Source organism: Berghia stephanieae, chromosome 5 (assembly GCF_034508935.2).
Source record: "Berghia stephanieae isolate SIO BIC M18660-M18661 chromosome 5, UCSD_Bste_1.3, whole genome shotgun sequence".
NCBI lineage: Eukaryota > Metazoa > Mollusca > Gastropoda > Nudibranchia > Aeolidiidae > Berghia > Berghia stephanieae.
The window spans coordinates 5,127,252-5,151,097 of record NC_088364.1 but is presented as its reverse complement, the minus strand read 5'-3'; the positions used below and the strand labels follow the sequence as shown (position 1 = coordinate 5,151,097).

The window sequence follows — 23,846 nt, the reverse complement described above, 5'->3', positions numbered from 1 at the left end:
TAAAATGAGTACCTGGCCGTTAACAGCGATGTCTCTGTCCGAGATATTGTAATATTGGCCTAACAGACGTCATGTCCCATGTTAAATGCTGCCGTTGTTCAGGGACCCCTTGTAAAGCGCTTTGAGCACATTTAGTGGATATTGCGTTATATAAAAGCTCAAAAAATGATACCCACGTGCACATGCTGTATGCAGTCTGATATCCAAACGCAATTATGGGCTTGATTTAACATTGTTATTATGGAAACATCCAGCGTTGGATTGGGAGTATCTCCATAACAACAATGAGGCCATCACAATTTGGAAATCAGACCTGTAAATAGGTATACGTCGGTTTATACTTAAGTGACACTGAATGATATAGGATAAAGATCTTTAACAACTTGAGATTTTACCTAGCGCGATATCCACTAAATGTGCTCAACGCGCTTTACAAAGGGGTTCTTAGCCAACAGCAAAACTTAAAACATGTAGAACGTAGGCATGACGCCTGCTGGGGATATTACAGTATTTCCCGACAGAGACAACGCTGTTAACGGACTAGGACCTTATTTTACACCTGAGTACGATGAGAGAATGTGAGTTAAGAATCTTTTCCAAGGTCGCAACTATGCGCCGCCCAGAGCGGGATTTGAACCTTGAATCATCCTAACCGAAGGCCAGTAATCATACCACTAGCCCAAATAGCCGCACAATCTGAAAATGCTTATGTATGTACTGATGACGTGTTATTTATGTGTTGGTCTGATAACCGAAATTTCACGAGCCCAATGACGTGATTGAAAGAAACGCTCCCAATCCTTATAAAATGTGTGCTGATTTGGCAAAACCCGTCGGATGTCGCATGAGCTAGCTTTGAGATATGGCCGAAAAAAAAGTGAAAAATGATTATTATCTGCATGATTTTCGTTTGTTTATTATTTTTTCAACTTCATTATTATTATTATCCATCCAAGTACATTCTCTTCTGACAAAAGGATTTTATATTTTAAAGCGTATAGATAATTTAATTAATTTTTTTTTATCTGAGCTTTGTTATTGATGCGAAATATGAATGTCTTGTCTTTAAAAACGATTTTCTTCGGGGGGGAGGGGGGGGGAGTTGGGGGGGGGGGGGTTATCCCCCTCCCTTCAAATGCAAATAACTTGGACCCTAATGACGATAATTACAAAATTCAAACTGCATTTTGTCCAGAAATGATGCCACTATTGGTGTTTGTAATAATATGAAATTCGAATGATTCCGACATCCGACGGGTTTTTTCCAATCCAGCACACAAACATTGTCTACAACAACAATGTTAAAGTCAAGCTTGGAAGATTTTTCTACAAGAGAAGACCTTCCGATTATCTCTGTCGTCTACCAGGAATTGAGTTATGTATTTATATCTTTATTGTTCTTTTTTGTTGTTGGCTGAAGAAGTGTTTTGAGCCCGAAGCGTGCCGTGTTTGGTATTTTGTTATTTTTTTGAAGCTGTTATATTCATTGTTATTTTGTTTATTACTTTTTACAAACAAACAAGATGTACATCTCTATTCCAGCTGCCCTCCTGGTACGACGATTTTAACTATTTCGCCCGTTACCTGGCCCACGTCAATAGTATGGTCAACCCGTTCATCTACGCCGGCTTCAACGACAATTTCAAGAAAGGTAAGAGACGGTACGTGCATGGATTTCTTGCTTCCTCTAACACCTCACCCAATCACAGACAGGGCTGCCAACACTAACACCTCACCCAATCACAGACAGAGCTACCAACACTAACACCTCACCCAATCACAGACAGGCTGCCAACACTAACACCTCACCCAGTCACAGACAGGGCTGCCAACACTAACACCTCACCCAGTCACAGACAGAGCTGCCAACACTAACACCTCACGCAATCAAGACAGGCTGCCAACACTAACACCTCACCCATCACAGACAGGCTGCCAACACTAACACCTACCCAGTCACAGACAGGGCTGCCAACACTAACACCTCACCCAGTCACAGACAGGGCTGCCAACACTAACACCTCACCAATCACAGACAGAGCTACCAACACTAACACCTCACCCAATCACAGACAGGGCTACACACTAACACCTCACCCAGTCACAGACAGAGCTCAACACTAACACCTCACCAATCAAAGACAGCTGCCACACTAACACTCACCCAATCACAGACAGAGCTACCAACACTAACACTACCATAACAGACAGGGCTACCACACTAACACCTCACCAATCACAGACAGAGCTACAACACTAATACTCACCATACAAGCTACCAACACTACACCTCACCCAATCACAGACAGAGCTACCAACACTAACACCTCACCCAATCACAGGCCTGCCTGCACGAAACATTTCAAAGTTCGTATAGAAACGATACAGACAATGGACGTTTCGGGTACAAACCTTCGTCAGCACAACTATACACAAATTAACGTGGAAAACAAATAAAATAAAATAAAATTTAAGATAACTTGTATCGTCAGTACTTGAGTACAGAATCTTTCATCTTAACAACGCCACTACCCCATTATCTCATTCGATTGTTGTGTTTCATTCATCCTTTTTTTTTTTTTTTTTGTTGAAAAAAGGGATTCCCGAAACGTCCATTTTATCTGTTTTCGTAATATTAAATTGAAGCTTACATTCCATTTCACATTGTAATCCATTTTTATATAGCACAATATCCACTAAACCTGCGATGATGGTGATGGGTCTCTGTTATTTATTTTAACTCTTGCACTCTTTGTATGTGTTTAATTTTGACATCCCCGTCTTTGAGTGTTGATTCTCACGCACGTATTTTTAATACCAAAAGCCAAAAAAAAAAAAATCACAAAATTGCTTTTCATTTTCAATCTCTCTAATATTATATTTAATTCTAACATAAGTTTCTAGTTGAACAAATTTATTTCTGACGTGTTTTGTATTTAACCTCTTGTCGTCTGACATGTTTTTGCACAAGGGTTGCCAGTCTTATTTTTACAAAAAATGCCAAACAAGTCATAGAAAATTGTCCTCCAAAAATGACTTTTTTCTCGTGTCTCACGTTGTCTATTAAAATGCACAGAAGAGTAGACTCTATATAAATCTTTATTTTCTTTGCTTGTCTCATTTTTATGAAATGTTTCATATTGGCATGCCATTTTTTTAAGGGGGGGGGGTTGGAGGGGATTGCAATAGTACCTAAGCGTCATGCTTCTCCCACTTTAAGATGTTTGATTACAAATCGTTTTGATTTGTTTAGTAAATAAACCAAATTAAGTAAATTTCTCTAGATTACCATGAAAAAAGAACAATTCCAAACAGCTTCAAAAAATTAAAATGGCAAATAAAATTCAAATCTGGCAACCCATTCCTGCACCACCAGAGCCTGCTCACCGATTAATCTCTTTTGCATCCTGACACCTTTTGTGATGTAGCGGAAATGCATTTTTTGAGGCACTCAATTTTCCTCCTTATTTTGACGTTCACAAATCTTTTGTCCTAAAGTGGTGTTCCTTCAAAGGCAACTTAACTCCAGTGAAGACCGCATCAAATTTCAATTTAAAAAAAAAATTAAATAAAATAAAATCTCATACGTTCCTTTCAATTTTAAAAGGATCTTTTTTTTTAATATCCTCTTTCAAGATATCGCCAGAGACGGTAATTTATATAGATAGAATGAATTTGACGTCACTCGGGTCTTTGTTATTGATTTTGCCATCCGCGTTTATGAGTAATTTTCACTCAACCGTGTTAACCAGACTATAAACGTTTAAGGTTACACATAGTTATGTGTGTTGGTCCGTTATACTTCCGGATGGCAATGTCGTGAGCTTCTTAGTCAAACGCATACTATCTATAGAAACGCGAAACTTCTGAAGTGGCAATAGAGTTTTAATAGCAGACGATGCGTATCTATGCCAGGTCGTGTCAAGTTGGTAAACATGTTATAATGTTTATAGATAGATAGATAGATAGATAGATAGATAGATAGATAGATAGGATAGATAGATAGATAGATAGATAGATAGATAGATAGATAGGATAGATAGGATAGATAGGATAGATAGGATAGATAGGATAGGATAGATAGGATAGATAGGATAGATGGATAGGATAGATGGATAGGATAGATGGATAGGATAGATGGATAGGATAGATGGATAGGATAGGATAGGATAGGAAGATAGGGATAGGATAGGGTAGGATAGGATGATGGATAGGATAGGTAGGTAGGATAGATAGGATAGATAGATAGGATAGATAGATAGGATAGGATAGGATGGATAGGATAGGATAGTGATAGGATAGGATAGATAGGATAGGATAGATAGGATAGGATAAGATAGGTAAATAGGAATAGGAGGATAGATAGGATAGGATAGGATAGGATAGGATAGGATAGGATAGGATAGATAGGATAGGATAGATAGATAGGATAGTGATAGATAGGATAGGTAGGATAGGATAGATAGAGGATAGGATAGGATAGATAGGATAGGATAGGATAGATAGGATAGGTGATAGGATAGATAGGATAGGATAGGATAGATAGGATAGGATAGGATAGGGATAGTAGGATAGGATAGGATAGATAGGATAGGATAGGATAGATAGGATAGGATAGGATAGATATGATAGATAGGAATAGGATAGGATAGGATGTAGGATAGGATAGGATAGATAGGATAGATAGGATAGGATAGGATAGGATAGGATAGGATAGGATAAGATAGGTAGATAGGATAGGATAGGATAGGATAGATAGGATAGGATTATGATAGGATAGATGGATAGATAGATAGATAGGATAGATAGGAAGTAGGATAGGATAGGGTAGGATAGGATAGGATAGGATAGGATGGATGATAGGAGAGGAGAGGATAGGATAGGATAGGATAGGATAGGATAGGATAGGATAGGATAGATAGGATAGATAGGATAGGATAGGATAGATAGGATAGGATAGGATAGATAGGATAGGATATATAGGATAGGATAGATAGGATAGGATAGATAGGATAGGATAGGATAGATAGGATAGGATAGGATAGATAGGATAGGATAGGATAGATAGGATAGGATAGGATAGGATAGATAGGATAGGATAGGATAGATAAGAGAGGATAGGATAGGATAGGATAGATAGGATAGGATAGGATAGGATAGATAGGATAGGATAGGATAGGATAGATAGGATAGGATAGATAGGATAGATAGGATAGGATAGATAGGATAGGATAGGATAGGATAGATAGGATAGGATATGATAGGATAGATAGGATAGGATAGGGATAGGATATTGGATAGGATAGGATAGGATAGATAGGATAGGAATAGGATAGGATAGGATAGGATATAGGAGAAGGAGAGGATAGGATAGGATGAGGATAGGATAGGATAGGATAGGATAGGATAGATAGAGATAGATAGGAGTAGGATAGGATAGATAGGATAGGATAGGATAGGATAGTAGATAGGATAGGATAGATAGGATAGTAGGATAGGATAGATAGATAGGGATATAGGATAGGAATAGATAGGATAGATAGGATAGGATGGGATAGGATAGGATAGGATAGGATAGATGATAGGATAGGATAGGATAGGATAGGATGGATAGGATAGGATAGATAGGATAGGATAGGATAGGATAGGATAGGATAGATATGATAGGATAGGATAGGATAGGATAGGATAGGATAGATAGGATAGGATAGGATAGATAGGATAGGATAGGTTAGATAGTATAGGATAGGATAGATAGGATAGGATAGGATAGATAGGATAGGATAGGATAGGATAGGATAGATAGGATAGGATAGGATAGATAGGATAGGATAGGATAGATAGGATAGGATAGGATAGATAGGATAGGATAGGATAGATAGGATAGGATAGATAGATAGATAGATACAATTGAAATTTGTCACGGGTTTTCGCAGCTTTCTATAATCAGATGTCATTTCTTCTCACTAATATTTTCTCAGACTATAGCGTGAACGGGCAGCACTACCCTTTGGATAGGACGCTAGTCTATCGCAAATTACTTTCCGCTCAGCCAAATGACTCAGCGACTCAATTACTGCTAGGTGGACGGGTAGGCCGTGGGGAAAAATCTCGTCTTCACCCGGGATTGATCTTGGTACCTTTGTGTGTGACGTGAGTCCGCTTTCGGATCGGAAGGTTCTGGGTTCGAGCCTCGCGATCGGCGCATAGTTGAGTCCTTGGAAAAGGCTCTTTACTCACATTCTCTCACCGTACTCAGGTGTAAAATGAGTACCTGGCCGTTAACAGCGTGGTCTGTTTAAAAAAAAATTGTAATATCGCCTAACAGGCGGCATGTCCCGTCCTACATGTTAAGTGTTGCTGTTGGCAAGGGACCCCTTGTAAAGCGCTTTGAGCACATTTAGTGGATATTGCACTATATAAAGCTCACTTTTTTAGAAAATATCTCGTCTTCACCCGGGATTGATCTCGGTCCCTTTGTGTGTGAAGTGAGTGCTCTATCAACTGAGTCAATAGGGCCTTAAAAATAAGCCTAGGGTTTGAATAATGTTATCAAGTTCATGGTAAACTTGAAATTTCAGGTTTGGAATATTTTTTTTTCACAAGTTCAATTTAATCAATTGAAGTAAAAGTTTTTTGGCCAAAAGTTGAAGAGAAACGGAAACTAGTTTGGCCAGTTGACGGTAATATTGATAAAGAGGGAACATACAATATTTTATATACTATTTTTCTTATTATTCTTCAGGGTTTCAGAATATTCAAACAATTAGTTTTCTTACTTTACTCTAGGCTTTCCGAATTTTATAACGTAAAATTATTCTTTAAGATTTCAGAATATTGAGGCAGAGGGTCTAGTTGTGTTGTTTGTTTGTTTGTTTTTTTTCTCTAATTATTCTTTATAATTTGAGAATATTTATACATACATTTCTCTAATTATTATTTTAATTTTTTAATATTTATAAATACATTTCTCTAATTATTCTTTATAATTTGAGACTATTTATACGTACGTTTCTCTAATTATTCATATTTATACATACATTTCTCTAATTATTCTTTATAATTTTAGAATATTTATACGTACATTTCTCTAATTATTCTTTATAATTTTAGAATATTTATACATACATTTCTCTAATTATTCTTTATATATGGCGCTGGCTTCCGGCGACAACAGACGTGTTGTGAATGTTTACCTATTTTCTACACATATTTTTATTCATTTATCATTCAATCGTCGGAATTTAAGCCTAATTTTTATTCAAAATGGATGTGAAGTATATATTGTTCCTGATTTTTATATTTATTAGTATATTTATAAGCATAAATGGTGTTTTAGCCTGTGATTTTGCTGCCAAAATAAGCCTATCGATAACTTATACTTCAGAGACTCTCCGATCCCTCCAACCCGTGTCACCCCCACCACCCACTATTGACACATCGTTTATTAAAGTAAGAAAGAGGGGGAGAAAAGGAGGAATAAAAACAAAATTTAACAGACGGCCTTTTCGTCCATTTTTACCCTGTGTAGTGACAGGTAATGTAAGATCACTGAAAAATAAAATTGATGAACTGTTTTCACTGTGTCGTTTTAATAGTGACTATCGTCAAGCCTCCATAATAGCGTTAACAGAGACTTGGCTATCTCCTCACATACCATCATCATGTTTTAATATTGAACAATATTCACTATTTCGAGGAGATCGGACTAATGTAAATAAACGAACTGGGGGTGGGGTGTGCACATATATTAACAACAAATGGTGCCACCCCAATAACAGTCAGATAAAGAAAATATATTGTGACGATTATATTGAATTTATTACTGTTTCGTCACGACCATATTATCTACCCCGAGAATATACTCATGTCATCATCATCAACGTCTACATTCCACCATCATCAGACAACACCACAGCGAAAAATATTTTGAGGAAAGAAATACAGGACATTCAAATTAAGTCACCCGATGCCGTATTGATGGTCACTGGCGATTTTAACCAATGTAACGATTTTACTCTCCCGGGACTTCATCAATACGTGGACTGCGAGACAAGGGACAAAAAAACATTAGATTTATTCCTGTGTAATATTAAAAATAGTTATAAATGTTTACCCCGTGCCCATTAGGTTTATCTGACCACTGCATGCTCTTGCTACTCCCCACCTACCGCCCTGTTTTTAAACGTGTAAAACCAGTAAAGAAAAGTGTACAGATCTGGAACGGAAGTGTGTGTGAAGATTTGCGTGGTTGTTTTGAATGCACAGACTGGAATGTTTTTATCGAATCATGTGATAGTGTGGATGAGCTGAATGACTGTGTGAGTGAGTATTTAAAATTCTGTGAACAGCTAGTGTCTTGTAAAAAAGAAATAAAATATTATCCTAACAACAAGCCTTGGATAACAAAAGATCTAAAACTTTTATTGAACCAAAAGAAAACTCTCTATACTAGTGGAAACAAAAAAGATCTGAAAACAAAACAAAAAGAGATAAAGAGGGTAATATCTAGTTGTAGAGATAAGTACAAAAATAAAATTGAAAAATGCTTTTCTTCTGGGGATATACGGGACACGTGGCGGGGGCTTAAAACTGCTGTGAACTATAATCCAAAGCCCACGATTATATCAGAAGATATCGAAATTGAAACTTTAAATAAATTTTATTCACGTTTCGACACAGCAAACAAATTTGATATTGAAAATGAAAAACATAAATTAGACAGGGCTTTGGAAGATGAAATGACTATTGAGGTCAGTGAAGAGGAAACGAGATTCGTATTTTCGAAACTAAACGAGAGGAAGGCTGCTGGGCCGGATGGATTGAAAGGAAAACTATTAAAAGAATGTGCCCACCAGCTTTCCCCCATTTATACACATATTTTTAACTGGTCCCTCCAATGCGTTTCGATCCCTGAAATTTGGAAAACTTCAAAAATTATTCCTGTTCCAAAAAAAGAAAAACTTGAAACTATGAACGATCTCAGACCTGTTGCACTGACTTCAATAGTCATGAAATCTTTAGAAAAACTTGTTCTTGTTAAAATTAGGAATCAGTTTATGCCATTGAGTGATAGTCATCAATTTGCTTACAAACCAGGACGTGGCGTAGAGGATGCCATTTTGCTGTTTACAAACAACATCTACAGGCATCTAGATCACGCTAGGAGCTATTGCAGATTGCTTTTTGCAGATTTTTCTTCAGCGTTCAATACAATGCAACCTCAGTTGGTTGTTCAAAAATTGACTAGTCTGAATTTAAACAAGTATATAATTGCTTGGGTGCTCGAATTTCTTACGGAGAGAGCACAATATGTTCAATTAGGACAAAACAAATCTTCCTGTATAACTACAAATACTGGTGCTCCTCAGGGTTGTGTATTGTCCCCTGTATTATTCACAATATACACGAATGACTGTAGAAGTCAAAACCTGAGTGTACCTTTAATAAAGTTTGCAGATGACACCGCTCTTCAAGGCCTCATAACAAATGGCAACGAAGTGGCTTATAGGCAAGAAATTGATAGATTTGTGTCTTGGTGTGATGCCCACCACCTAGAGCTTAACATAAGCAAGACAAAGGAGCTAGTGATTGACTTTAGGAGAGTGAAGGAACCGATAGAACCGTTAAAATTAAAGGACCAATTCGTCCAGCGAGTTCCTCACTACAAATACCTTGGTGTAACGATTGATGACAGGCTCAAGTGGGATGAACACTTGAAAATAATTAGGCATAAGATGTGCAGACGTACATATTTTATATCAAAACTCTCTCAGTTTAGAATAGATAAAACCCTCTGCACATTATTTTATAGAGCAGTCATCGAAAGTGTTTTGTCATTTTGTATAACAGCTTGGGGAGGCAATTGCTTAGCAGTGGAAAGGAACAAAATAAATTCAAATATTAAAAAATCCATTAAACGCTATATAAATGATGTTGACGATGTAGATCTTTTATACGAGAAATTTTGTATAAATAAAATAACTAAAATATTAAATGACCAGTATCATCCACTAAGACCATCAATTATTATGTCAGAAAGAAGTGGTCGCCCTTTCTCTATTTCAACGAAAACAGAGAGACACCGAAAATCTTTTCTGCCGTCCAGTATTAGGCTTTATAACAACAAGCAATAATCATTTTATATAATTATTTCTCATTTTTACTTTAAAAAAATATAAATATTAATTTATTAATTTATTTGTTTTGCAATCTTTTCAATTTTCAATTTATAGTGACAGTTTTAACTATTTTACAGTGTTTGAAATTATTCATATTATAAAGCGCAGCTCTGGTTATAGAGCTGCTCCTTTTTTATATATATACATCCTATTTCCATTGTATTTTTATCTTATGTGTAAATTATAACACGTCTGTACAAAAAATTTCCTTTTTGGGATGCAATAAAGTATTATTATTATTATTATTATTATTATTAATTTTAGAATATTTATACATACATTTCTCTAATTATTCTTTATAATTTGAGAATATTTATACGTACATTTCTATAATTATTCTTTATAATTTTAGAATATTTTTATCTCTACATACATTTCTCTAATTATTCTTTAGGATTTCAGAATCTCTATGGCGGAGGCGAACGGCGTACGCGTTACAACACCATGGTCTCTCGTGTCGATTCATTTCAAAGCTCGACACACATCACCAAAGTGTAACGGCAACAACTACACGCCCGTCAGCAGCCTTGCCGATGACACACTCTCAATCGCACAGGGCACACCAGGAACAGCAGCGGCAGCATCAGCAGCAGGCCCATCATTTCAAAGCTACAATCTACAACAGCACAGGTAAGAATAAACCAGCTCCTCAAGGGAGATCATCCAGTATAAAGAAAACAATCACAACTATGACGGCAACAATCACTATAAATGCTACAACTGTCACCACAACGCCCGTTGATGAAAGGGGAACAGTTCTTGTACCACCACCGCTGCCGCCACCACCACCACCACCACCACCACCACCACCACAACAACAACATCAACAGGAACAACGGCCTCAACTCCCATCAACTCCCACTAAATCTACAACACCCCCGTTCACTCCAGAATGAGACACAAAAGCAAATTGCTGCGTTAACGAGTTGTTTAAAATCTCCTGTGACAAATTCTTGATCAACTGTAAACCAGAATCAATATTCCAAATTTCTCCAACCCCCCCCCCCCCCTCCCCTCTTTAAAAACAATAATCCTTAAATGTTTTAAGGCAAATCATTAGTGCAAATACTGAGGAGTTGTTCACTAACATATTTGGCGGATGGGAAGGAGCTGCAAATCTACATCTCCAGCTCACAAACCGCCACTGGAGAGTCCAACAAATGACGATGGCAGCAACGCCTTTGCCACCAACGATAGATAAACACATTGTGACCCAAATTGTCGAAAAGGTTTTATGTCGAGTCGAACTAGAAATTGAAAAATGAATTTACAACCAAAATATATAATACGTCGTAAAATTTATTTGTTTTACTGTGAGGAATTACAACATGATCTCTTCAGTAACAGTTGTTTTTTTTAACTAAAATTACTAAAATGACATTGTTCTGATAATTTTGAATTTAAATTTACTTTCCGACATCAGTTCAACCAGTTAACAGCCGTGCTCTGGAAAGACAACAAGATGGTGGTCGTTTACATTGATCAATATAGGAAGGACGAGTTTCCTGACCAAATATTTAAATACCCGTCTTTCCATAAAACGTCAGTTAACTGGTTGATGCGTCAAAATACAAAACAGGTCGGTGAGTCCTTTTTTATTTTTCTTCTTTTCATCATCGGTGACCAGCACAGAATCAAGGTTAATTTAGCTCTATCAAAGTGATCGAATAGAGACTAAATCGCACAGCGTCCTTGTTTGCATATCAAGGAATATGGCGGCGTACGACGTCTCACTAGCCACTGTTGATGACGTATCACTCCCTGTTCTCGCTTCTACTCCTCTTTATTCTGTGGTGACGACAGGCCGGAACACGACCTGCCACTGACCAAAACGCCTTTTGTAAACGTTGTCCAGAACGCCATAAGATGTTTCAAATATCGACCATCAACTGGTCAAAAAACTCCCAGTTTGACACTAGACACGTCTTGTATTTTAACGCCTGTTTCAGGTTGCTGCACCGCCTAGTGAGTTGTCGTTATTTGTGCTAAAACAGACAAATAAATAATAACATTAAAATAAAATAAAAATCCCTTTACTCATCCTATAGGGGAAATTTGTCTCTTGGGTCTGCTCCCAGGAAAGACTGGAACAACCCAACGTCACCCGTAGTGCAGCGCCGCAAATTGAGCTAGGGCGAGATGACTTGCTCAAGGCCACACGGCGCAGCGGAGGGTGATCGAACTCGGTACCTTTCGGATACGAAGCAAAGACCGTACCGTTGACCAACGCTCCCCTTGTGATCCCATTGAAGTATTGAATACAACTCACGATTTGCTTTCTAATTTTTGATCAGTGACATCAAAAAAACTGATTCCTATTTCATTGGAAGTGTAAAACCACTCTTCCGTAGGACTGGATACATACTTTGTGTAATTGATCTTCTGGTGTCAGGGTGATGGGATCTTATTTTCAAGCTAAATATATGCTGGCCGTCAATAAAGATCATCCATCCTCGCTCTTTTCGTCCCGTAATCCTAAGAATTTGCCTACACACCCTGCCACTGAAATAGTTATGCCACCTTTATGTAACCTATTCATTATTAGTACTCCGAAGGACTGGTCACATACACACTTCCAAGGATTTAGGAACCAACAGAGTGGAGGGTTTGATGTCACGACTTTTCGTCTCTATTTACAAAGACTACGCTCAAAGTGAGCCAAGGTGAGGTGACTTGTTCAAGGCCACATAGCGCGACGGGTATTCGAACTTGGTACCTTTTGGGGGACGAAGCAAAGACTATGATAATATTAAGACTGTTTATGTTGTAAATATTGATGATAATGTTGTTGTTGTTGTTGTTGTATGGGGATTTTATCTAATTTGTAAATATTATAACTTTAATATTGTGATTCTGTGTGTGTGAGTGTGAGTGTGTGTATGTGTGTGTGTGTGTGTATGCGTGTGTGTGTGTGTTTTACAGTGCCTCATTTTAAAAAAAAAAAAAATTTAATTTTTGTGGAAGCTCAAATAAAACAGTCACTCAATTTTGGTGTTGGTGAAAGTGGTGGTAGTAGTACTTGTGATGGTGGTGATGTTTGTAATGATGATGATGATGATGATGATGATGATGATGATGATGATGATGATGATGGTGATGATGATGATGATGATGATGATGGTGGTGGTGGTGGTGGTGGTGACTTCTAAACATTTTTTTAAAACAAGCTTTTATATAGAGCTTTACAAGGGGTCCCAGGCCAACAGCAACACTTAACATGTAGGACGTGACATGACGCCTGTTAGGCGATGTTATAATTTTTTCGGATGGAGACAACGGCCAGGTATTCATTTTACACCTGAGTTCCGTAAGAAAATAGTAAGTATAGAGAATTTTCCAAGAACTCAACTATGCGCCGAGCGAGGCTCGAACCCATGACCTTCCGATCCGAAAGCGAGTGTCATACTACAAGACCACATAGCCACATACAGATAAAATGCTCTTAAAATACATCTGTTCTTCGGTTTGTTTGTTTTAAAATAAAAAAATCTCTATTTTCTTGACCTGTACTTGAACTGAGCACAATAGGATTCGATAGTCTGATGTCACGTCCGCCCAGCAACCAGCAGCTTGGTTCCAAACAAAGAAAATCGTTACTTTTTATTCTTCATGCTGGCTAGAACTTTTTCACATGTCATGTGGTCAGAGTATATAAAAGTCAAAACATGATCAGATTTATAATGTTTTTCTCCTCTGGATACATCTTTATGCTCGTCAGAGAAGTATTTCATAAGGGCTTCCGCCATTGTTCCGATAATTTAGAACCAGTTACTTAGTAACTATGCGTCATTACGAGAGAAGTGACGTCACGACTGTTGAAGCCTATTGCTTCTACTTTAGCCACTGGCATGACATGTCAAATATTATTTTGTTCTAAGCTCAACTTAACTATGAATTTACAACCGTTTGACTTTCCCATCATCTTCCTGTTTGCAGGAGCTGAAATGTCGTAACGTGTTTTTATTGGTCAAAGCCTAAGAGTAAATAAACTTGAAAATTCAAACTTGCTGTAACTTCTATTTATCTAACCATGTATTATTTGTGACCAATCGAATGAAAACGGTAATGTGTCGGATAGGATTTCATGCTCAAAAATTGAATTTGTAAATGAAAAAATGAAATCTAGGTGAATATTATATATTATTATATAACGAGAGGGGTGCGGAGTGGTTAAGGCATTGTACTGTGACCCGGAAGGTCCCAGGTTCGAGCCCCGCTTCAGGCACTTTCGGGTTTTTTTTCCTTGGGCAAGATTTTTAACCCCTTATTTGCTCATTGGACGACGTGGGTGATTCCTGTTGACATCAGACATCTTTTGTTTGATGAATTATCTATATTCCTTCGTGGAATGCCTGGGCGACGATATCTTATGATGTGGCGAAAGGGCAAAATGTTACTCTTTTTTTAAAAAGTATTTTAAATTTTGACCAGAAAACTCGTCCTTCAAATATCAATCGATTAAAATGACCCGCGTCTTGGCAAAAAATCTCAAACCTGGGACTTTGCAAGTTTAATAGTTTTTGCCACGATAAGAGTCGTATAATCGTTCGATATTTGAAGGACTATTTTTCTGGCCAAATTTATTTTCATCGAACGCCACGATATAATTTCTTCAAACGGAACGAAAACTGAAATCTCACTCACCCTTTCCGGTCATTCTATTTTTAACATAGCTTTTCTTTGTTTTGTTTTGGTTTTTGGTTTTTGGTTTTTGTTTTTTGGTTTGTTTTTTTTTTTTTTTTTTTTGTTTGTTTTGTTGGGGGTTTTTTATTGTTTTTTGTTTTGTTTTATTTTTGTCCCTTTGTTCAATCCGACATAATACTATTTTAGGGGCGATGGATCCCGTTTGTCTTTATAATTATACAGTATAATACATGTAAATAATATGTACTATTTCATATGTATACCATGTCATTAAGGTCTTGTCGCACGTATAAATAGAATGAATGATTTTGAATATTTATCATATTGATATTCGCTATACTATTTTTAGTATCAATATCCATCTTGTATCTTGTGTTATTCTGTTCTTTTATCAAATTCTTTGGAAAAATGCATAAATGTGAGTCTGGCTGGGAAAACCCGGAATGACGCGGCAAGCTTTGATTCGAGATATGAGCCAAAATCGAAGATAAAGAGTTTTCCATAGCAACACATTTTATTCAGAAAAAAATATCATAACTTGGGTTCTAATAGACATAGAAAGAAAATTTAAAGTGGTAAATGATCAGAAAGATGTGGTCTTTCTACACCACTGTATACATAACTTAATTTGTGAAAATTGCGCAAGCGGGTGGTTGGATGGGAGCATCACCCTTGAATCATATACCTATGATGTTCGCATGGGTGTACGATCCGATAGTGATGTCGTTTCTTCTTCTCTTTACTAGCCTATCCTGCTTCTTTGGTTTGTGATTGTATTTTTGACAGGGGATATTTTTTTTTCTGTAAATCTTCTGCCTGTTTGTTCTTGGTTATTTATAATTTAGCTTATGATATCTTTAGGTTATGATTTTGATTTACATTTGTACTATTTTTGTTAGATTGCTTGTTTTTTTGTTTCAGCGGTCTCTCATATAACCTCAATTGTGTTGGAAGAGACCTAAAGCAACAAACAAACAAACAAACAAAAATTGCGCATCTTTCCGGGTTTTCTCAGCCAGCCACACGTATCTATAATAAAATCATTATAATTATTGTGATTCCTATTCACATCCAAACAGCACCACAAACACCACAAACACCACAACCACCGTCGATATCATTACCACCATTATCAACACTATTACCATAGTCATCGTCATCACCGATATCATCATCATCCTCATCATCATCATCATCATCATCATCATCATCATCATCATCATTATCATCGGTGTACCTTCACAATCCCCAAACACCCCCCCCCCCCCCCCCAAAATAAAAAAAATTAAATAGCATCATTTTATATTCTTGTCTTATTTTTTTTTGTTTTGCTGTGACCGTGGCTGGATTCCATTCAAATGTAAGCATCTGTTATTGCTATTATTATTATTATTATTATTATTATTATTATTATTATTATTATTATTATTATTATTATTATTATTATTATTATTATTATATTATTATTATTATTATTATTTATTATTATTATTATTATTATTATTATTATTATTATTATTATTATTATTATTATATTATATATTATTATTATTATTATTATTATTATATTATTATTATTATTATTTATTATTATTATTATTATATTATTATTATTATTATTATTATTATTATTATTATTATCATTATCATTTATTATTATTATTATTATTATTATTATTATTATTATTATTATTATTATTATTATTATTATTATTATTATTATTACATTTTTGTTTTGTTTTTTTTTGTTTTTTATTATTATCATCATCATCATCATCATCATCATCATCATCATCATCATCATCATCATCATCATCATCATCATCATTATTATTATTATTATTATTATTATTATTATTATTATTATTATTATTATTATTATATTATTATTATTATTTTTATCATTATTGTTGTTCTTGTTGTTGTTATTATTATCATTATTACCTGTGTCTTAATTAACTCTCTTTCTCTCTCTCTCTCTCTCTCTCTCTCTCTCTCTCTCTCTCTCTCTCTTTCTTTCTTTCTTTCTTTCTTTCTCTCTCTCTCCCCCTCTCTCTCTCTCTCTCTCTCTTTCTTTCTTTCTTTCTTTCTCTCTTTCTTTCTTTCTTTCTTTCTCTCTCCCTGTCTTGGATCTGTCTGGTCCATCCTTCTAAAAGTCTGTCTGTTCATGTATAATTTTCTTTTTGTTTTGTCTTGTTGTTTTTTGTATTTGTTTTGTTTTTTGTTTGTTTTTTGTGTGTTTTTATTTTGGGTTGTTGTTTTGTTTTGTTTTTTTAATTGTTTCTTCCAACATGCATTTTTCAATGAATTTATATTTGTTTGTATAAAGTATTGTGTGCATGTGTATGAGAGAGATAGTGTGTGTGTGTGTGTGTGTGTGTGTGTTAGCGTGCATGTGGTTTTGCCTTTAACTCTAAGAGAATGCGAGGATGTGTATTTGGGACCACTCGACCAACCCCATCCCATAATATCCCCAACCCTATTATTCCCTGGGTTCATTCACTCGGCAAGGGGGAATAACAGCCGACGAGACAGCAACCCTACACGTCAAACACATTTAAACCAGACCTGCCAACTTGAATTTTTTTTTTAATTCGTACTTTTTATGAGTTCATTAAATAGTCAACACTATAGTTAACCTTATAGATCAACCATTTACCTTCACAGTGATTAAATAACAAACCAAAATCCTCATATTCATACACTCTGTCATCAACTTTCATTTGGAGTTCCTGACCTCCCATAGTGGACAGGGAGGTAGGTACTTATTGTGTCTATATCCCCCTCTGGGTGGGGTTCCTGACCTCCCATAGTGGACAGGGAGGTAGGTACTTATTGTGTCTATATCCCCCTCTGGGTGGGGTTCCTGACCTCCCATAGTGGACAGGGAGGGGGGTACTTATTGTGTCTATATCCCCCTGTATCTGTTTTCCAAAATGCTTTCTGTCTTTGTCTTGGAATGAGACTATTTTCCAACATGCTTTCTGTCTTTGTCTTGGAATGAGATTACTTGGCCGGAGTCCTGGCTGGGAGGGAAACAGTCAAATGCATAGTTATTGTTTTGGGAGATGATATTTTTTCCTTGTAAATCATCTCTCTGTTATGTATTATTATATTTGTTATTTTGAATGTATAATGTAAGCATTTGAGTGTATTCCTCTTTGTTGGATTGTGTGCTTGTGTCCGGATGATACTTATATATGATCTCAAACTAAGTACATTGGTGATGTGCTCTTGAAATCTACATCTGATCCCTATTTGTTCCCAGTTCCCCTTTGTTTTACACTCTCTTGGGTGCTTTAATTGTAATTCATGAACTTTTTACTATCCCATATTCTCCCTTTATACTGGCGCTGATATGACCTAAATGTGTTGCAAGCGCTGTAAAACTCTTAAAAACAAACAAGCAAAGTTTTAAAAACCAACGATATAAAATAGACATTACAAATCAATTGGAAACCTACACAATATGTACGTGTGCGTGTGTTGTGATCTGTCTTTGTCGTGTGTGTGTGTGTGTGTGTGTGTGTTGTTGTTGTTGTTGTTGTTGTTGTTGTTGTTGTTCTTTTTTTTTAATTAAATGATATATGTGGATACGTCAAATAAATACTTCAACTTCAGCCAATGAAATAGCGTTTGTTCGTTTTTATTAACTGGTAAATGTAATCTGTTGTCGATGCAAGAGGGTCCTGGTAGCTCAATTGGGTACTACTCGCTTTACGATTATTACTAACCACCCTTTGAATGGGACCCTTGTCGATCATAAAGTTCTTTCCGGACAGATATAATAGACCCTGCTACCCAATTACCTACTGATTGAATATCGGCGCAATCAAGTTTGTTTTTGATTTTTAGATTTTTAAAAAAATTTTATTTTGATTTTCTTTTCTTTTTTGTTTTGTTTTGTTTTGTTTTGTTTTTTTTTTCTTTTGGGGTTGTTTTGTTTTTGATTTTTGGGGGGTTTTTTGGTTGTTTTTTTTTTGTTTTTTTTTTTTTGTTTGTTGTTTTTTTTTTGGCTGAGTAGTAAGTGGTGCTGTTGGCTTGTGACCTCTTGTTAAGCATTTTGAGCACATTTAGTGATTTTGTAACCGCTCAAAATTCCTAAAATTGCTAACGGCAATAGTACTGCCCCATGATATAATGGTCCTATGGTGGAAACGGTCGCGCCACCTTTGAAATAACCCAAAACTTGCAGGAAAGGACATTTGCCTAAAAACGGACCAAGGCTAAGTACAGCTTAATCCAGGTTGTGGTTATAGCCGATGTGCGTATAAACGAATACCACTGTATTTCGTTGACAAACCAGTATTTATGAAACGTGTTTCTACGAATTCACCACAATGCCCAATGCGCTGTTTCACAATTGTTCAGTCTTCCAATAGCAGGTCAGGTGTAACTACACTGTCATTACATACAGTACAAGTTACCCGTTAGGCATCTTTTATAGTCCAGAATTCTTACAAAATCCATCACAGCCTAAAGCTCTCGACTCAACCACTCCTAAATCGAGAAAAGAAATTCAGAAATAAATGTCTAACTCTAAAGGAATTCAGGACGGGGCCAGATTGTGCTGTCATAATCATTGTCACCCATTCAGTCACTGAACCGGTCGATATCACTTGACTTTGTTACAAGAGAACAACAGTTCACTACTCCTCTACTGACATTAAGAAGGAAGCAAAGTTTTGTTGGAACGGGCACAAATCCTCATATGTGCAAATCAAAAATAAACAAACAAAAAAAAAAAAGAAAAAAGGCACAAACTTTAAAGAAAAAAAAAAGAGAAAAAAAAGAAAACGCAAAATAAAACAAAACATTTCTTTTTGTTTAGTTACTGAAAATAAAGTCGTAACGTGTTACTCTTATATAATGCAGTGTCCAAAAAAAAAAAAAAACCCACTAAAATTTAAACACGGTCAAAGGGCAATGACTCATGATAAATTTTCCGGTACAAAGTTCTTACAGAGTTACTTTTCTTTTAAAACGCCAATAATAATATATATTTTTAAAAAAAGAAAGAAAAAATGAAAATAAGGACATTACTACAGTGCCAGGAAATACTAAAAGGACCCAAAATTATTAATAAACGGTCAAAGGGAAATAATTCATGATACATTATTTGGTATGAAGTTCTTACGGAGTTGCTTCTCTTAATAACGCCAATAATTTATTTTTTTTAAAGAAAAAAAAAGACAATAATACAGTGTCAGGAAATATTAATAGGACCTAAAATTATATAATACGGTCAAAGGGAAATAATTCATGATAAATTTTTCGGTCTAAGGATCTTACAGAATTACTTTTCTTGATAACGCAAATAATTTTTAAAAAATTAAAAGGAAAATTTTTAAAAATGACAATAATACAGTGCCAGGAAAAATTAATAAATCTGTCCAAGGGATATAATTCATGATTTACTTATTGGCATGAAGTTGTTACAGAATTACGGTACTTTGATACAGTGCCAGAAAAAAATTCTAGCATTGTATTAAAGTAACTCTTTAATGACTTTGTTCCAAGAAACAAATCATGAATTATTTCCCTTTGACCGTAGGAGCATTATTTTATGGTTCTGCATCAAGAGAACTCTGTAAAACTTAGCCCTACGAAATAAAATCTTGAATCTTTGATCAATATTTTGCTTTATCCAATAATAATAATAATAAGAATAATAATAATAATAATAATAATAATAATAATAATAATAATAATGTGTAAAACGTATGCCTCATTAATGTAATAACAAATTGTGAATTCTACTTCTTACCTTTACTTAAATCTTGGGAGTTCCACTGGACTTGGGCTCAATTTCCATAGGAGTCCAGGTATCACCACAGGTTAGCAATCCGTGTTGTGTGTGCGCGCACATGTTTGTATGTGTGTGCACGCATGCGTGGTGTTCTAGGGTTATTATTCTGTGTTTTGTAATCGTCTTATTTGTTGTTTTGTTTTGGTAATTGTGACAATTTGTTTTTCATACGTTATGTTTGTTTTTGATTTTTTAAATATTTAAAATTGTGTATTTGTTTGTTTTGTTTGGGTTTTTTCAGTTATTTATCTACTTTTAATTTTTACTAATTCATCAATACTATTTGTATATATATATTTTAAAAAACTCCAGTTCATTCCTGTTCAATGACCATTAAACAATGATCTCTTCTATTTACCCCTTAAACGGTTCTATCCACATCCCTCCCTCACCTGTTTTTTATTTGCGCTTGCGGGTTCGAGTCCAAAGGATATACTCAATGGTCTGGGTTCGAACCTAGTATTCGCGCTATGGCTATCCCTACCAGCTGCGCCACTTAACCTATACCACAAACGAATCGCGTTTAATCCATTGATGATTAAGAATAGCCTTAGGATCCCTTATAACTAATTGTATTAATAACAAGTGAGTCTAGACAGTAGCACCCAATACAATAATAACAATAACAATTCTATACAAAAGTTTAACAGGGTGGCTATTCGTCAGTACGACCCCCAGGAGCTGGCACCCGCTGGTCAGTACTGACGAACAAGCACCAGCGCCTGGGGGTCAGTACTGACCAATAACTACTGGTGCCTATTGGTCAGTTCTGACCTGGCCACAGGCGTTGGCGCCTGTACTGAGGGTACCAAAATTATATTATGGGAAAATGCCATTTTTAAAAATAACTTGCTCTACAAATAAATCCGCATTTCCTGTCCCATACTAGTCTATAGACGTGTCTGGCCAAAAGGAAAACTATTTATTACGTATTTATTCCCTGGCCCACGATTTAAAATATGCCGGTTATCACTGCATGATAATTGTCCTAAAATCGAATATTGGTAATTCATGGATTGCTTCCCTTGATTCAATAATATTCTCTTACTCCTTGGTTCTCTCTTTTTCTCTATAATGATGATGATGATGATCAACATAATCATCATCCTCAGCACCAGCACCACCACCACCATGTCACCAGCAGCAGCATCACCACCACCAACACCAGCACAATCATCACCATCATCATCATCATGTTCCCCCCTTCACTGCGCTAGCGGCAAGTCGATTTAAATGACCCTCAACGTCGTTAAAAACTCTCAAACCTTGGGACTTCACGAAATACTACTATTCGATTTCAGGACTAATTTAATGCACTGGTTACAGCGACCTCTTGCGGCGTATTTTAAATCGTGCTCCAGAGAAAAAAATATGCATGTATCTATGAGTAAGAAGAAACAAAGAATTGGTGGTGAAAATAAACCCAACTTTAATATGAATAATCAGTTTTAATGTACTCTCGTATGGTTGGTCAGCATCCAATTTGGTGTGCTGTCTCTGGTATGGTCATCATAATATGGTGTCATGTGTAGAAAATTGCCACAAATAAACCCACATCAAACTTAATTACAAAATGAAATCATTTCGGTTTTTTGTTTTTAAGGCTTTTACGGCGCTTGTGACAATTTTAGGTCATTTCGGCGCCAGTAAAAATGAAGAAAATGGGATAGTAAAAAAAGTTATAGATTTCCAATTGAAAGCAAACGAGAAAAGTAAGACAAAGGGGAACTGGTTCAAATAGGATTCCAAAAGCACACTATCATCAGTGTACTGAGTTTGAGACCACCTAAAAGTCTCATCCAGACATAATCACAGGGCCCACTGAGAGGAATGTACTCAAATGTTTACAAAACATGAAATTCAAAACATAAATAAATAAATATTACAGTATATAGCTAACAGAGATATGTTTGTTGTTTGTTTTTAAGTGTTTTACAGTGCTTGTTTGTTTTGTTTTTAAGGGCTTTACGGCGCTTGCAACACATTTAGGTTACATCAGCGCCAGTAAAAGGGAAGAAAATGGGATAGTAAAAAGTTATAGAATTACAAAGTAAGCACCCAAGAAAAAGTAAGACATAGGGGAACTGGGAACAAATAGGGATCAGATGTAGATTCCAAGAGCATACCACCAATGTACTTAGTTTGAGATCACCTAAAAGTCTCATCCAGACACAAGCACAGGTCCCAACTAAGAGGAATACACTCAAATGTTTACCAATCATATAATATAATATGTAAACTCAACATAATACAATGCATAACAGAGAGATAATTTACAAGGAAAAAAATATCATCTCCCAAAACTATAACTATACATTCGACTGTTTCCCTCCCAGCCAAAGGGCTCCGGCAAGGATCAGGACAAAACTAAGTAATCTCATTCCAAGACAATGACAGGAAACAATTGGAAAACGGGTATGGGGGGATAGAAGACACAGCATGTACCTCCCCGCCGACTATGGGAGGTCAGGATCCCCACCCAGTTACAGCGCTTGCAACACATTTAGGTTATATCAGCATCAGTCAAAAGGAAGAAAATGGGATAGTAAAAAGTTCTAGAATTACAATTAAAGCACCCAAGAAAAAGTAAGACATAGGGGAACTGGGAACAAATAGGGATCATATGTAGATTCCAAGAGCACACCACCAATGTACTTAGTTTGAGATCACCTATAAGTCTCATCCGGACACTCAAATGCTTACATTATACATTCAAAATAACAAATATAATATATAACAGAGAGATGATTTACAAGGAAAAAAATATCATCTCCCAAAACAATATGCATTTGACTGTTTCTCTCCCAGCTAGGACGCCGGCCAGGGCCAGGACAAAACCAAGTAATCTCATTCCAAGACAAAGACAGAAACCATGTTGGAAAATAGATATAGGGGGATAAAGGTAACAGTAGGTACCTCCCTGCCCACTATGGGAGGTCAGGAACCCCACCCAGATATAACAGAGATATGATTTACAAGGGAAAAAAGATCATCTCCCAAAAATAACACTATACATTTGACTGTTTTTACCCTCTCAGCCAGGGCCAGGTCAAAACCAAGCAATCCCATTCCACGACAAAGAGAGAAAGCATGTTGGAAAACAGACATAGGGGATAGAAGACACACCGTGACCTCCTGCCCACCATGATAAACCTACAATAAATGTGACATTACAAAATTGAAAGAATGGGAAAAAAGTATAAATGAAATGA

The 23,846-nt window shown here is 36.1% G+C and overlaps 1 protein-coding gene across 3 annotated transcripts in view; it reads left to right on the top strand.

Annotated features, from left to right (window-relative positions):
- Nucleotides 1-13,128, top strand: part of LOC144972279 (substance-P receptor-like) — a 332,733-nt gene extending 319,605 nt beyond the window's left edge. For 2 of the 3 annotated variants that reach the window (XM_078913366.1, XM_078913367.1), the window contains exons 8-9: nucleotides 1,543-1,651; nucleotides 10,576-13,128. In XM_078913366.1, the coding sequence (XP_078769492.1) occupies nucleotides 1,543-1,651; nucleotides 10,576-10,679 (213 nt within the window). In that variant the 3' untranslated portion in view covers nucleotides 10,680-13,128. Of the gene's footprint in view, nucleotides 1-1,542; nucleotides 1,662-10,575 lie in introns of all 3 variants that reach the window. The other variant, XM_078913368.1, reaches the window with a different exon arrangement.
- The last annotated feature ends 10,718 nt before the right edge of the window (nucleotides 13,129-23,846 follow it).